This window comes from Telmatherina bonti, assembly GCF_933228915.1.
Source record: "Telmatherina bonti genome assembly, chromosome: 3".
In the NCBI taxonomy this organism is placed as follows: Eukaryota; Metazoa; Chordata; class Actinopteri; order Atheriniformes; family Telmatherinidae; genus Telmatherina; species Telmatherina bonti.
Window position 1 is genome coordinate 24,519,552 of NC_136621.1, and position 11,734 is coordinate 24,531,285.

General features: G+C 40.3%; 1 protein-coding gene across 1 annotated transcript; it reads right to left on the bottom strand.

Moving 5' to 3' along the window:
* Positions 1 to 1,025: 1,025 nt before the first annotated feature.
* palb2 (partner and localizer of BRCA2) lies at positions 1,026 to 11,514 on the bottom strand (the record flags this gene model as incomplete). Its single annotated transcript, XM_079263358.1, has 12 exons — positions 11,392 to 11,514; positions 11,261 to 11,320; positions 10,783 to 10,957; positions 9,233 to 10,654; positions 6,092 to 7,590; positions 5,825 to 5,977; positions 4,302 to 4,384; positions 3,634 to 3,783; positions 3,433 to 3,549; positions 1,622 to 1,709; positions 1,333 to 1,532; positions 1,026 to 1,245 (listed from the first exon to the last, which is right to left on the bottom strand). The coding sequence occupies exons 1-12, from the start codon at positions 11,494 to 11,496 to the stop codon at positions 1,026 to 1,028; spliced, it is 4,272 nt and encodes a 1,423-aa protein (XP_079119484.1). The 5' UTR covers positions 11,497 to 11,514.
* Positions 11,515 to 11,734: the final 220 nt, after the last annotated feature.

The window sequence follows — 11,734 nt, forward strand, 5'->3', positions numbered from 1 at the left end:
ATGAGTGAAAAAAACAGTGATCATCTACATAATCATTTAGATAGATACTCTGGTAAAAATGTTTTATTTTAATAAATACTTGGCATAAAGTAACACACCAATACTTATTTATAAAGTGTCTATGATAAAAATAAGGTACAGTCTGAAAATCTCTGCACCATCCATTTTTCATATTTTCAAACATTCAGACATAAACATGGTCCAGTCCCATTAAGGTTTCAAGTGATAACTTCTTAAATCCACATATCCAGAAGTAAACAGTGCAATTACACAGGAATTATCTGAAGTCTGGACAGACTATAGACAGGTCCAGGTATCTACCTGAAAACTTTGCCACTTCCTTTTACCAAGAGTACTTTAGGGGAATGGTATTTTAGAGTTTGTTTCATGTGTCAAAGAGCATCATAAGTGTTAATGACAATTATTTGTAGATAAAACCTTGGTTTGAAATAAGAAAAAACAGCAAACAAACAAAAGTTAACAAATGTTTAATGAAAATTTTAATACCAACACTGGTAATACTTTTTTCTTTAAATATAACAACATGCATGCACATACACAAATTCAAAGCACCAGCAACAATAAAAGAGACTGAAAGTAGAATGGTCTAAAAGCAAAAATGTTCACACAGAGATGCAGTGTGTAGTATGCAGTATGAACAATAAAAGCTACATTTCCAAAATCTATAAGAAAACAGTCTTTAACAGTTTAGTCCTGTTGAGACTTCAGACTAAACTCTTTCAGAAGCTGCCACACGCTAACGGGATGGTTTTAGTTAACAAAATAGATACCCCTGCTTCACTGCAGGTCAGTGGCCAAGAGTCTGGAAAGTACATCTTCTCCCAAAATATATAGAACGGAAATCAAAATCTTTGTCACCTTTTCAACTGCATGAAACTATGGTGGATACATGAGGCAAGTGTCCTACAGATTATTGTACTCTTGTAATAGATGTTATGCATGTTCATGTCCTCTTATGGCCATTCAATGCAGGAAAAACTCTTTTTTAACTGAAAAGTCATCGCTTATATCTGATCAGCACTGTAGTAGTGTAAAGAAACATCTCCATTATGATGTCCAATCACCAGCCTGTTTCTCCCCCCCCATCGAACCAGCTGCCAGTCCTCACCCTCGGGAGCCCCTACCATCTGTGAAGTACCATGCTTCCCGAGCTCCCACACACACAAACAGCAACTCTGACTCAGACCCACTATGCTGGATTGGTGAACGTCAGATTCGCATAGCCTGTGGGGCACAGAGGAACATGTGATTACATTGTTTTCATACAGAAATACAAATAAAAACCTCGTCCCCTGTCGGTGTCAATCTCACCTGCCCGACCAGGCTTTTGGGGGATGCAGTCGAGTAACCAGGATCGACTTTCCATTCAGAGGGTTGATGCCTACTAAGGAGAACAGGACTGTCTTTGTCTCCTCCTCCTCCGAGAACATGTGATCTTTTATTTTCCCTTCCTTGTCTTCTTCCACCATGGAACTAAGGAACTGATGTTGCAGCAGGACTAACAACAGTCCCTGCAAACAGACATACACAAAATCACCCAAGGGGTCATGACGTGTAGAGCTGCAGTAGCAGATTCACTTTACAGAGGCTGGCTACTTACACAGTGGGAGTATCCTCTCAGACAGGCTGTGTGTGACAAACCGTGCCCAAGCAGAACTCTGCGCAGCAGCTGGCCTGTCTTTAAATTCCTGTAACAAAGAACATTTGTACAATCAGCTGCAGCCTGCAGGGATAGCACACACAGAGAGAATAATGACAGAAATGAAAATATTTTTCATAAGCAAAGTTCAAGGAGTGTTTATCTGGATTTATACCACGTCTGGATGAATACTCTATTCTGATTGGCTGCAGGTTGTCTGTTAAAAAGTGTTGTAGGACACCAATAAAAATAAAAAGGTCTTGTAAAATAGCTTGATTATTCTAAAGTATTGCATTGGCTCAAATGCTAGTTGGTAACTGTGGCAACCACGTCGTTTCTAAGATGCCGGTCTGGAGACACATGAGATCAAGTCCGTGACGGGGGAATTGCTGTGAAAGCGGCCTGCAGGCTTATTGAGCTTCGTCACTTTAGGATAGACGAGAATGGAGCAAAAATTTGGCGTCCTGCAACGTCCCACCCAGCCAGCAGTGGTCAGGGTGCGCAAATGTTATATCTCTGTTCTTCAAATCTCTCTATGATGGATATGCAGATATATCGATCAGATTTCATGGTTAACGTCAATGTTGCATTTGATTTTAAATAGTTTGATGCCTGAATTTCTGTATTGTTTTCCTTACATACTTACCTACTTGGTACAGAGTGAATGGTGGATAATATTTATCAAAACAATTTAGGATAGACTTACTTGTTTGATGCACATTTAATAATCCAAGTGAAAGTGGGTAATTTTTCTTGCAATAAAAACAATTTAGGAAACTTTCTGTGGACTTTATTTCTTTGAAATAAAATTTGACATCATCCTCTGGACACACACAAGCAGTAAGAGGTGTACTTGCCCTCTGAAATGATACTTTGTATCATGTAACAAAGTTAGCAATCATATCACTTCCCTCTACTGAGGCCTACAGCTGCGCCAACCAAGCTGCAGGCTCCATAGCCAGAGCAGGTTACTATGACAACACGCCACAATGAGGGATATTAAATAGTCCACTCAGCCAATTATTGTGGAAAAAAACTTACAGTTTTAACAGTAAAAAACAACATTAACGTCATAATAATTTATTTAATATTTTTTTTGTAAGTGACCATGGTATAAGCAAGATAATACCCTTCGAGCTGGCCATTATCAGAATCCCCATGATGGACAGTCGCTTCCTCAAAGTCCATCCATTTCTGGTAATGGACACCTCGTCGGGCATCATCCCTCACATTTTCAGCATTTTAAACATGCAACTATTTTTTCTGCCACTAGAGGGAATCAAAAAGCTTCAGCAGTCAGACACTGTCATGTTTAAAAAAACACTTCAAAGAAAGAAAAAGTCATAAAACAGAAGTAAACAAAGGCAACATGGATGATGCAACTGCAGACACTTTGTTAAAGCAAACCACGGCTTGCCCGCCTCATCTCGGTTTTGTAGAATTGACATGGTTGAAACATGAGTCAGACGAGGTGATCTTCTGAGGGAAAACTGGGCCACACATGGATGTATTTGCATATTTACTCTTCACACTATGATGCGCAGATAGTATGTGCCAAACTGCATAAGCGTAATGCTATCTGTGATATGAGCAGAATAACTGACTCAAATTTGGGTACTTTCAAAACGTGCGTCTTGAAGCTAAAGTTTGTCACAGATGGCAAACCTCTAAGTGCAACTAGCCGGGACTTTGCTTTGGACCAGTTATGTGGTGTAGAATAACTACCAGCACAAAAAGGAGTTGGCTCAGTCATCATTCTGATCTCTGCTTACCAGAGGAAGAGGCATCCACATTCATCTGTGCCAATCAGAGCATCAGAAAGTCCCTCCACAGGAGCGAGGGCCCCAACACAAACACCAGGAGACACAAGAGCCTGAGATATCGGCGAGCTGAGTGTAAGAAGTAAGACACTGAAAAATCAGTGATCAGTCAAGTGACACTGGGCATGACAGAGGAAAAGTACAGAGTCTTACCCGCTGCTCTCTGACAACGTAAACACCTGCAGGGTGGAACCTGACGCTGAAAAGGAGGAGATAACCACTCTGGACTCAGACATGCCTACAACTGCCTGGATGACCCCCTCACATACCAACGTCTGCATGAGGCTGGAGCACGATAGCATTCTGATTATATTAAAAACACAAAAATACAATCAAATACCATGACATTGTTTGCTTGAAAACAATATGTGTGAAATATATAGTAAAAGCTGTGGAGCCCCTGAGCTGCAGTGCACCATGATAACTTTAAAATAAAGGGCTGAAAGACAAATTCAAAGAGCCAGAGCTCATGTGCAGCAAACCTAAACAACCAGTTCAATTACTTGGCTAGGTGTGATTTATCAGAGTTGGTTTTTCTAAGAAACGTGTGAGTGTGTAGCTGCAACCAAAGGTTTTGATGCAAATTAAAATCTCAAATTCCTCCATGTTAAATCAGAAAAAGCTTGCGTTCCATTTATAAAATTATAAGTCATGCTGTAAATGCTTAACATGTAATTCAGGGCACAGAAGTTAGTTTAATCACTGTGTGTGCATAATATTAGACAGCTTGTGCATGCGGCCAAATTTGTGAATAATTTAAGGGCATATTCTGTTAGCCCAAGACTTAATATACCATTGACTCTCATTGATGTTGTGTTTACCTCACTTTTCTGATTTCCAACTGACCAAGAGTTACGCACATCAGCCCAGCAGCATCTGGGACAGGAAAGACATTGATCACAGGCTGTAAGCAAAAAACAAAAGCAAATGAATAACAATCAAATTCACATCCAACCTATTTTTTTCTTTTGTGTCCAATAACACAAATGTTAGATTTTATCTCTCAAAAAATCTCAGCGAGCATCTAAATCTGTCAACAGCCTTAGGAAAAATGAATCACTAATGGTTTAAATTCCTGTACGATGTGAAGCACAATTTGCACTACTTTATGTTTCAGACCTGATATGACCTGAGCGTTACACCAAATAACCATAATAATTCCTATTTTCTTTACCACTGACATATAAAGAGGTGAGCTAATCATTTTCACCAACATCAATATTTACATTTTTCTACTTGAAAATGTACAGTTTTATGAAAAGATTGGATTTAGAGAAGTGACCTGACCTGTCAGTGTTATGCTTTGTGATAACTCTAAATGAGATAAATGTCACATTTGATTCCATTTTTTTATTTTTTTTTGTTTCGTTTTAGTGGATAGTATTTTTTTTCAGCGGCTTAAATAGTCTGTCCTCATTTCCATAACACATACATTAACATACAGCTTTTTTCCTGTGTAGAAGAGCATATTATGTTCAACGAGTGTTTCAATTAGACCCACTCTGACTGGAAATTACTAAATGTTTGGACAAAGGGAAACTAAACACTGCAAACTAAAATTGCCTGTATTTATATAGAAAACACCCAGTAGTGGGACAGAAAACTTAATGGAAAGGATGCCTTCTGAGAATACCCAACAGATTTAATTAAAAAAAGAACTGGTGGTCGTTTTCACATGCTAAGATCAAAAACTTCTAATTTTTTTTTTACAAAGAAATTAAATTTCATGGCTATCTTTTTTTCGAGCCAGATTACACAGAGAACAAATCCCTTAAAGCAAAGAATGGATGAAAAAGGGAGTGGAGGAGCTGACAGGACGATAAACTTAAAAAAACTACTTAATCTGTAACAAAACTTTTTTTTTTTTAAGATGCTTAAGTGTCGAATTTTCTCTGCACTTTTCACAGTGTTCAGTATACAAACATGCATGTTTGCAGCTTTCTGCACCACAACTAGGTAGAAGTTTAGCATTTCCTGGTACCCTAAGTGAAGTCTGCAAACACTTCTAAAAAGCACAGCTCACCAACTTCTTACCAAAGCTTGGAAAAGTGAAAACAAACCATTTTTTTTCTCTTAATTAAAATTTTTCTTTCAGATACTCAAACTCTGTAATGCTTAAAGTTCCTTATTCTGTTTAGACTAAATTTAATGTAATAGCTCACTTCCAATAAGATTTTGTACTGGACTTCTATTTGCAAAATACATCCAGAGGGATCATTTCCATGATGCCGTCAGACACTTTACTGTTTGATACTTGACTTTATGTTTCAGTCACCAGTTTCAATGTGGGTCTGATCGCATCTCTTTAAAACTTTTCATATGCAGACGTAACTCGACAACTTACTTCACTGAAGGTCCAGGTGTGTATTAAACTCCAATCTGATGCTGAAGTCTGGCTCCAAAGACAAACAGCCCACTTTCCTGCTGCTGCCACAGACAGATCGCCTGAGAATCTGGAAACACAGCACACATCCACAAGAGAGCCTCCAGCTGCAGCCTGGAAAATAAGGAATAAATAAAAAAAAAGAACATACAGGTATCCACAATAACTTTAACAACATAAAAAGACAGGCTATAGATGCCACACATGCACAAAAATACACATTTTTACCTTCAGAATGTGTGTGCATCGAATCATTACTTTTTCTGCTGTTTCCCTTCTTGTTCGGCCCGTCAGTTCAGCTTCTATCTGGAGCTGAACGTTGGACTGAGTAGGGCACACAGCAGGTTCAACTTCCTGACACTGATCACTCGTATGTGGTGGTTCACATGAAACCTCAATCTGACTGGAGAGGGAGAGAGGCGGAAGACTAGGAGGGAGGTGGGTGATGGATGGACAGGGAGACAGAGCAGGTGGAGAGACAGCCTGTGTAGATGGGCTGTGAGGAGGTGGCAGAGTGAGAGAAGGGGCAGAGAGGGAAGGATTTATCTGGGAAACAGCAGCAGAATACGGGGTGACCCCTATGGAGGGCAGTACTGGGCTGGAGGTTAGCGTGGATGACGGCAGGTGTGGGGTTATGAAGGGACAAGGTGCCGAAGCCACAGAACTCATCGAGAGCTGAGAGGGACTCGGAGGACGGGTAGTCTTTTTTTCAATCAGTCTGTCAGCAGAAAGATTTGCTTTGGACACAAATTGTTCTGAAGCATATTGCTTGTTCATGTCGTTCACAGGTGACTCTTCTGGAGCTTTTGCGGTACTACATGCTTGTAAAGCAGTGCAGTTGTTAGAAGGGGCCTTTGGTGTTTCCTTTTGAGAGTTATCAATGGAAAGAGTCTCAGTGATTGCTCTGTTTACTATTTGGGAGTTTTCAGAACTCTGATCCTGTACTGAATAGATTACACCACCACAAGCTATTTGACTTTCAGAGGCAGGCTCCTCTAATTCAACATCCTCTGAGTGTCCAATGGCACCATCATTAACTTTGCACTGTGGCCTGTCTGTAAAGTCTAGATGAGGCACTGGTTTGTCACTACAGCTCACAGATGTCTGGCTCTGGTTATGACTGTGTGGAGTCACGGTTTCATTCTCTTTATTTTTACAAAAACTGTCTTTGGTGAGCTCTTGTAACACTGACAGAGATTCTGTTGCGTTGTTGCGAGTTTCTGTCTGGAGGTTGTCAGCCTGCTGGTTTACATCTATTCTATAAATACTTTGGTCCGACGGCTCTTCAGCTAATGACTCCTTTTTCAATGTATCTGTTAGAACGTGATCCTCTGACAAGCTCTGGAAATCTAAATGCTGTGTTGCAGGCAGCTGTGCTCCACTGAGATGGGGTGAGTTCGCTACTGTAGGCGTGAAGCTAAGTGGGAGATGAAGAGGCGTCAGCTCATCGCTACAGATATAGTTTAGGTTAGTGTGCCGGATGCTGCTGCGTGTGTTGCAAGATGGTGTTGAAAACTCTTCAAGTCCTGATTCCACAGCAACTTGGCGAAGCTTGTGTAGCTTCAAAGAGGCAAACTGGTCATCTGGAAGGTGAAAATCTTGTTGGATGTCCAACTTGGTCAGGTTGCTGACCAGCCAGCCAGAAGACAGAGAGGAGAAAGGAAGTAATGGTGTTTTAGTCGGTGAGGAGGAGGGTGGCAGCAGGAGAGACGGCCAGCTTGATGTACCTGCAGGACCAGCAAACACACTATTTACAGAACACATAGCATGTATAATGAGTCAGTGAATTTATAAATAAGACTTAAATAAAAAAAAAAGAAGCTGCATATAATCTCAATTCATGACTCATTCATGAGAAGTAATAAAATTGTTAGTTGGAATTATGTGTTTTAAAGAAATATAAATATTTAACATTTCACCATCCAAATAATACAAAAAGTAATCACCTATAATCCCTAAAGAGCTGAAAGTTTCAGAGCACATCCACTCACTGGTGATAAATATTTGCCTCACTGCAACCTGTGCCCTCTTTAGAAGGCTGTCATCTCATGTTTTGAAATACACTAATTAAATTCACGCATCTTGACACTTGACTTCATTAACATTACTAAATCGGACACAGGTTATCATTTCCAGATGGTCCAGCATTTATTTAGACTGAGAACCGATGCAAACTTGATACAGAAAGGCATAGAGGTTTAAACCAAGAACCTTCTTGATATGAGACAAGCGTGCTAACCTTCCCATGCAGCCCAACGCGGTCAATATTTTTTCGATTTTTCCTTTTCTAAATGTAAAATTATTAGAAAAAATATAAAATTCTTCTGAATCTTAATGTGAGAAAGGGCTGGAAAAACCGTGCCTTCATATTTAAAATAATCAATCATATTTTATTTCCATGTGCATTTCACGACACTCACCTAACAGCAGAAATACATTATCATTTAGTGAAATGCAATTAAACAACAAAACATAGGTAAATATATAAATATAAAAACAGGACAAAAGAGAATAATTGAGTGGAAGGATCCTAAGGAGTAGCAGAGTTTGAAAAGATGAGTTTCAAGTTTAGATCGGAAGGGAGGAAGTGAGTCAGTATCGCAGACATCAGGGGGAAGTGAGTTCCATATTTAAGGAGCAGAGCAACTGAGAGCTATGACCCCCATGGTGGTGAGGCGTGAATGGGGTACAGAGGGACAGGTGAAGGAAGAGGATTTAAGTGTGTGAACTGGTGTAGTAATATAGATGAGATCAGACATGTATGGATGGGGGAGATTATGGGTGGTCTTGTGAGAAATAAGATTTGAATTGGATGCAAAATGAAACAGGAAGCAAATCAAAGAGGCTGTAAGCCAGGTGTGATGTGAACGGAAAATGAAGTCCTAGTTATGACACAAGCAGATGAATTCTGAAACTGATGCAGCTTATAAAAGGTTTTCTAAAGGGGGGTCAAGTAAAAATGAGTTGCAGTGGTCTAAGCGAGACGTGACTAGACTGTGAATGACAATGGAAGTTAGTATGGTTTGTGCAGAAAATAATCCTCCCTTAAAGATGCTAAGAATTAGGGATTAAATTGTATCCTGCTGACTGGATTTTAAAACCACCACTGAGGTCAGGTCAATAAGCGATCATATTGTTTTCAGACCACTGGTGATTATGTTAGGGTTGTACTTTTATCTCAATGAATGAACATAACATAAAAACTACAATATGGCTCCTTTACTGATACAGTATCTGAGTTTGTGCAACCCAGGACGGCACAGCATGTAGCTGTTATAGGAAAGCTTAAATGAACATTATAAACACCACTCTACAAAATCCAAACATGTTACTAATTTATCTTTGACAAATACTACACACAAGTTGTACCTCTGTTCATCTGAGGGGGGCTGATCGTCTCAATGCTCCTCTTCAAAAAGATAGGATAGATCTTCTCGAGATGTTCAGAGACAGAGCTGCACAGACTTACAGATGAAGACTGGGATGCGGCAGTAAGGCGGATGGATGTGGGTTGGGTTCCATCTGGCTCTGGAACAACTTCATGCGGACTGAGATTTATTCCTCCACCTTTATGGACAGACTGGGAGGAAGACACTGATATGCTGGAGTGGAGGGGAGTCCCTAAACTTTGTCCGTGACTTAGTTGATGGTTGCTTTGATTAAGAGAGGTTCGTGAAGTCTGAGGTCTGCCTCTGCCCCTGCCTCTTTTCTTCTTCCTTCCTCGTGGGGGACGGGTAGTGGAGACCATCGGTGAAAAACCAGCATCTGAGTCTATTTGACAAGCTGTGGTAGGATTTGAGATCTCACTGGAACGCGGACTACACTCAGCAGATGCGTTAGTAGCCGCAACGTAGGATGAATTAAGAAGATCTGGAGATGTTTTTGTGCAAGAAGAGAGTTTTGCTGGAGTGTTCGTTTCCCTGTTCACTCCTCTGCCACGAGCCCGACTCCTGCGATGCCGCCCCATGCTCAGCTGGGAGAGTATGACAGCCTGCATATCAGGCTGACTATTTGAAAACGTCATACGTCTTGTGGTTCGAACGTAGTACTCCGCTGGGAAAAGTAATCCCTCCACTAAAGTACAAGAGTCTAAGAACCCCACAGCTTTCCCATCTTCAGTGTTGCCATTCTTTCCTTCATTTCCCTCCACAACCTCGTGATGACTTCTTTCACTTTCTATTGTCTCAGCTACATTTTGTTCAGTTCTTTCATTGTTGTTTTCTTTACATTCTCCCATTTCCTGCTGTTCTCTACAACTGATACCAACCTTACTTCTTTCCATCTTCTTTTTTCCACTTTCTGTCACATTCAGTCCCTTTTCTTCTGTGGTTAAAGCAGAATTGCAACATTTCCCTTTAACTTCTAGACCAGTCTCTGTTTCCCTTTGCTTCTGCTGTCTTTGCAGCTCCCTTCCCATTATATCTCCTTCTTCAGTGTTTCCTTGTGCGTTCCAGTGTGTAAGCAGCAGAGAGGGAGAGTTAGAATCAGTACTAGAAAAAAGTTCTTCACTTTCATCCAAAGCATCTGTTTCCTTTGACTTGTCTGGCCCATCTTCTAGTATTGTAGCACTTTCCAGGCATTCACTCTGTTCAATGTTGTCCATGTTCCTGACAGTCTCAGCGCTCCTCCTTTGCCAACGAAGGCGGCTGCGTCTGGACCGGAGTCGCAGGGCAGTGCTGGATTTGTGATCTCTGTCATGGCTGGGATCTGGGGTTGGTGGGCAAGCGTGATTGGATGGGAGCATGAACCTGATCACCTGACTCCTCCTGGATGTATTGAAACGCGCTGCACCTATTTAAAGATAAATTATTAGCACATTATAAATTATAAATTACTGAACTTTTAACCAAGTATTAAGTTTGTTGCTTGTAGGTTTTGGTGTTATTACTGGGTTTTTAATTAAATGAAGAAACAATTACCTTCAGTGTTCCCCTGACATGGAGGCATGTCTTTGTCTGTAGCATTGCTAGGCTTTTGTGCTGGGGAGTTGAGACAAGGGTTAGATGTAACCTCTGGGTCCCTCTGGTCCTGTTGGTTCTGCTGGGTGATCCTACTTCTCACATGCTTTTGCACTGCTTCCAAACGCTCAGCACGCTGTTTTCATAAGACATAAAAACATGAAAACAAAACTTTCCCACTTCTTCCTAAGGACGCAGCGAAAGAATGATATTGTACAAGCTCCGGTCTGTCCTAGGATAAGCTCTGTCAGGTTCACATCTAATATCTGGAAAAACTGCCTATATTTGTAATTCTTCTTGCATTGCACTTCTTCTCTTATTGTATTTACTATTTTAGTTTTTTCCATTTGATTATAGTTTATTTTTTCTATTTCTATGGACCTGAATTATGTGTCCTTAATAAAGCTTGAATTTAAAATCAAAAGGGGACACATCCCACCTGAAGTCTTTGGGTTGTCTTCAGATGCTCCCTTTTTAACTGTGCCAATTTCCTACGAAGCTGAGGGGAGACAAAATGTGTCAGAAGAGACATTGAGAGTGAATGTGTACAGTGTAAAAAATGTAAATCACCTTATCCTTGTCGTCACAGTGTAGTGCATTTCTCAGCTGCTCCTCACAGTGCAGAATATCGTCCAGATCTGTGTTCATCCTTTTCAGTCTGAACCAACCTCTCATACACAAGTTAAATGTAATCACCGCCCATTCAATGTATCTGTAGTTTAATTTACCAACTTGTTTCTTATCAACATTAGCGTGTCAAATTCAGCGCGTTATGGGTTTGTAAGTTCAGAAAGGATATAAAACACGACATCCGAATAATAACAGTTAAATATGTCTACAGATAAAGGCATTAACTTAATGAATGTCCAACTTGCCTTTTATTCAATGATTATTAAAGGTTACAGAAGACAGT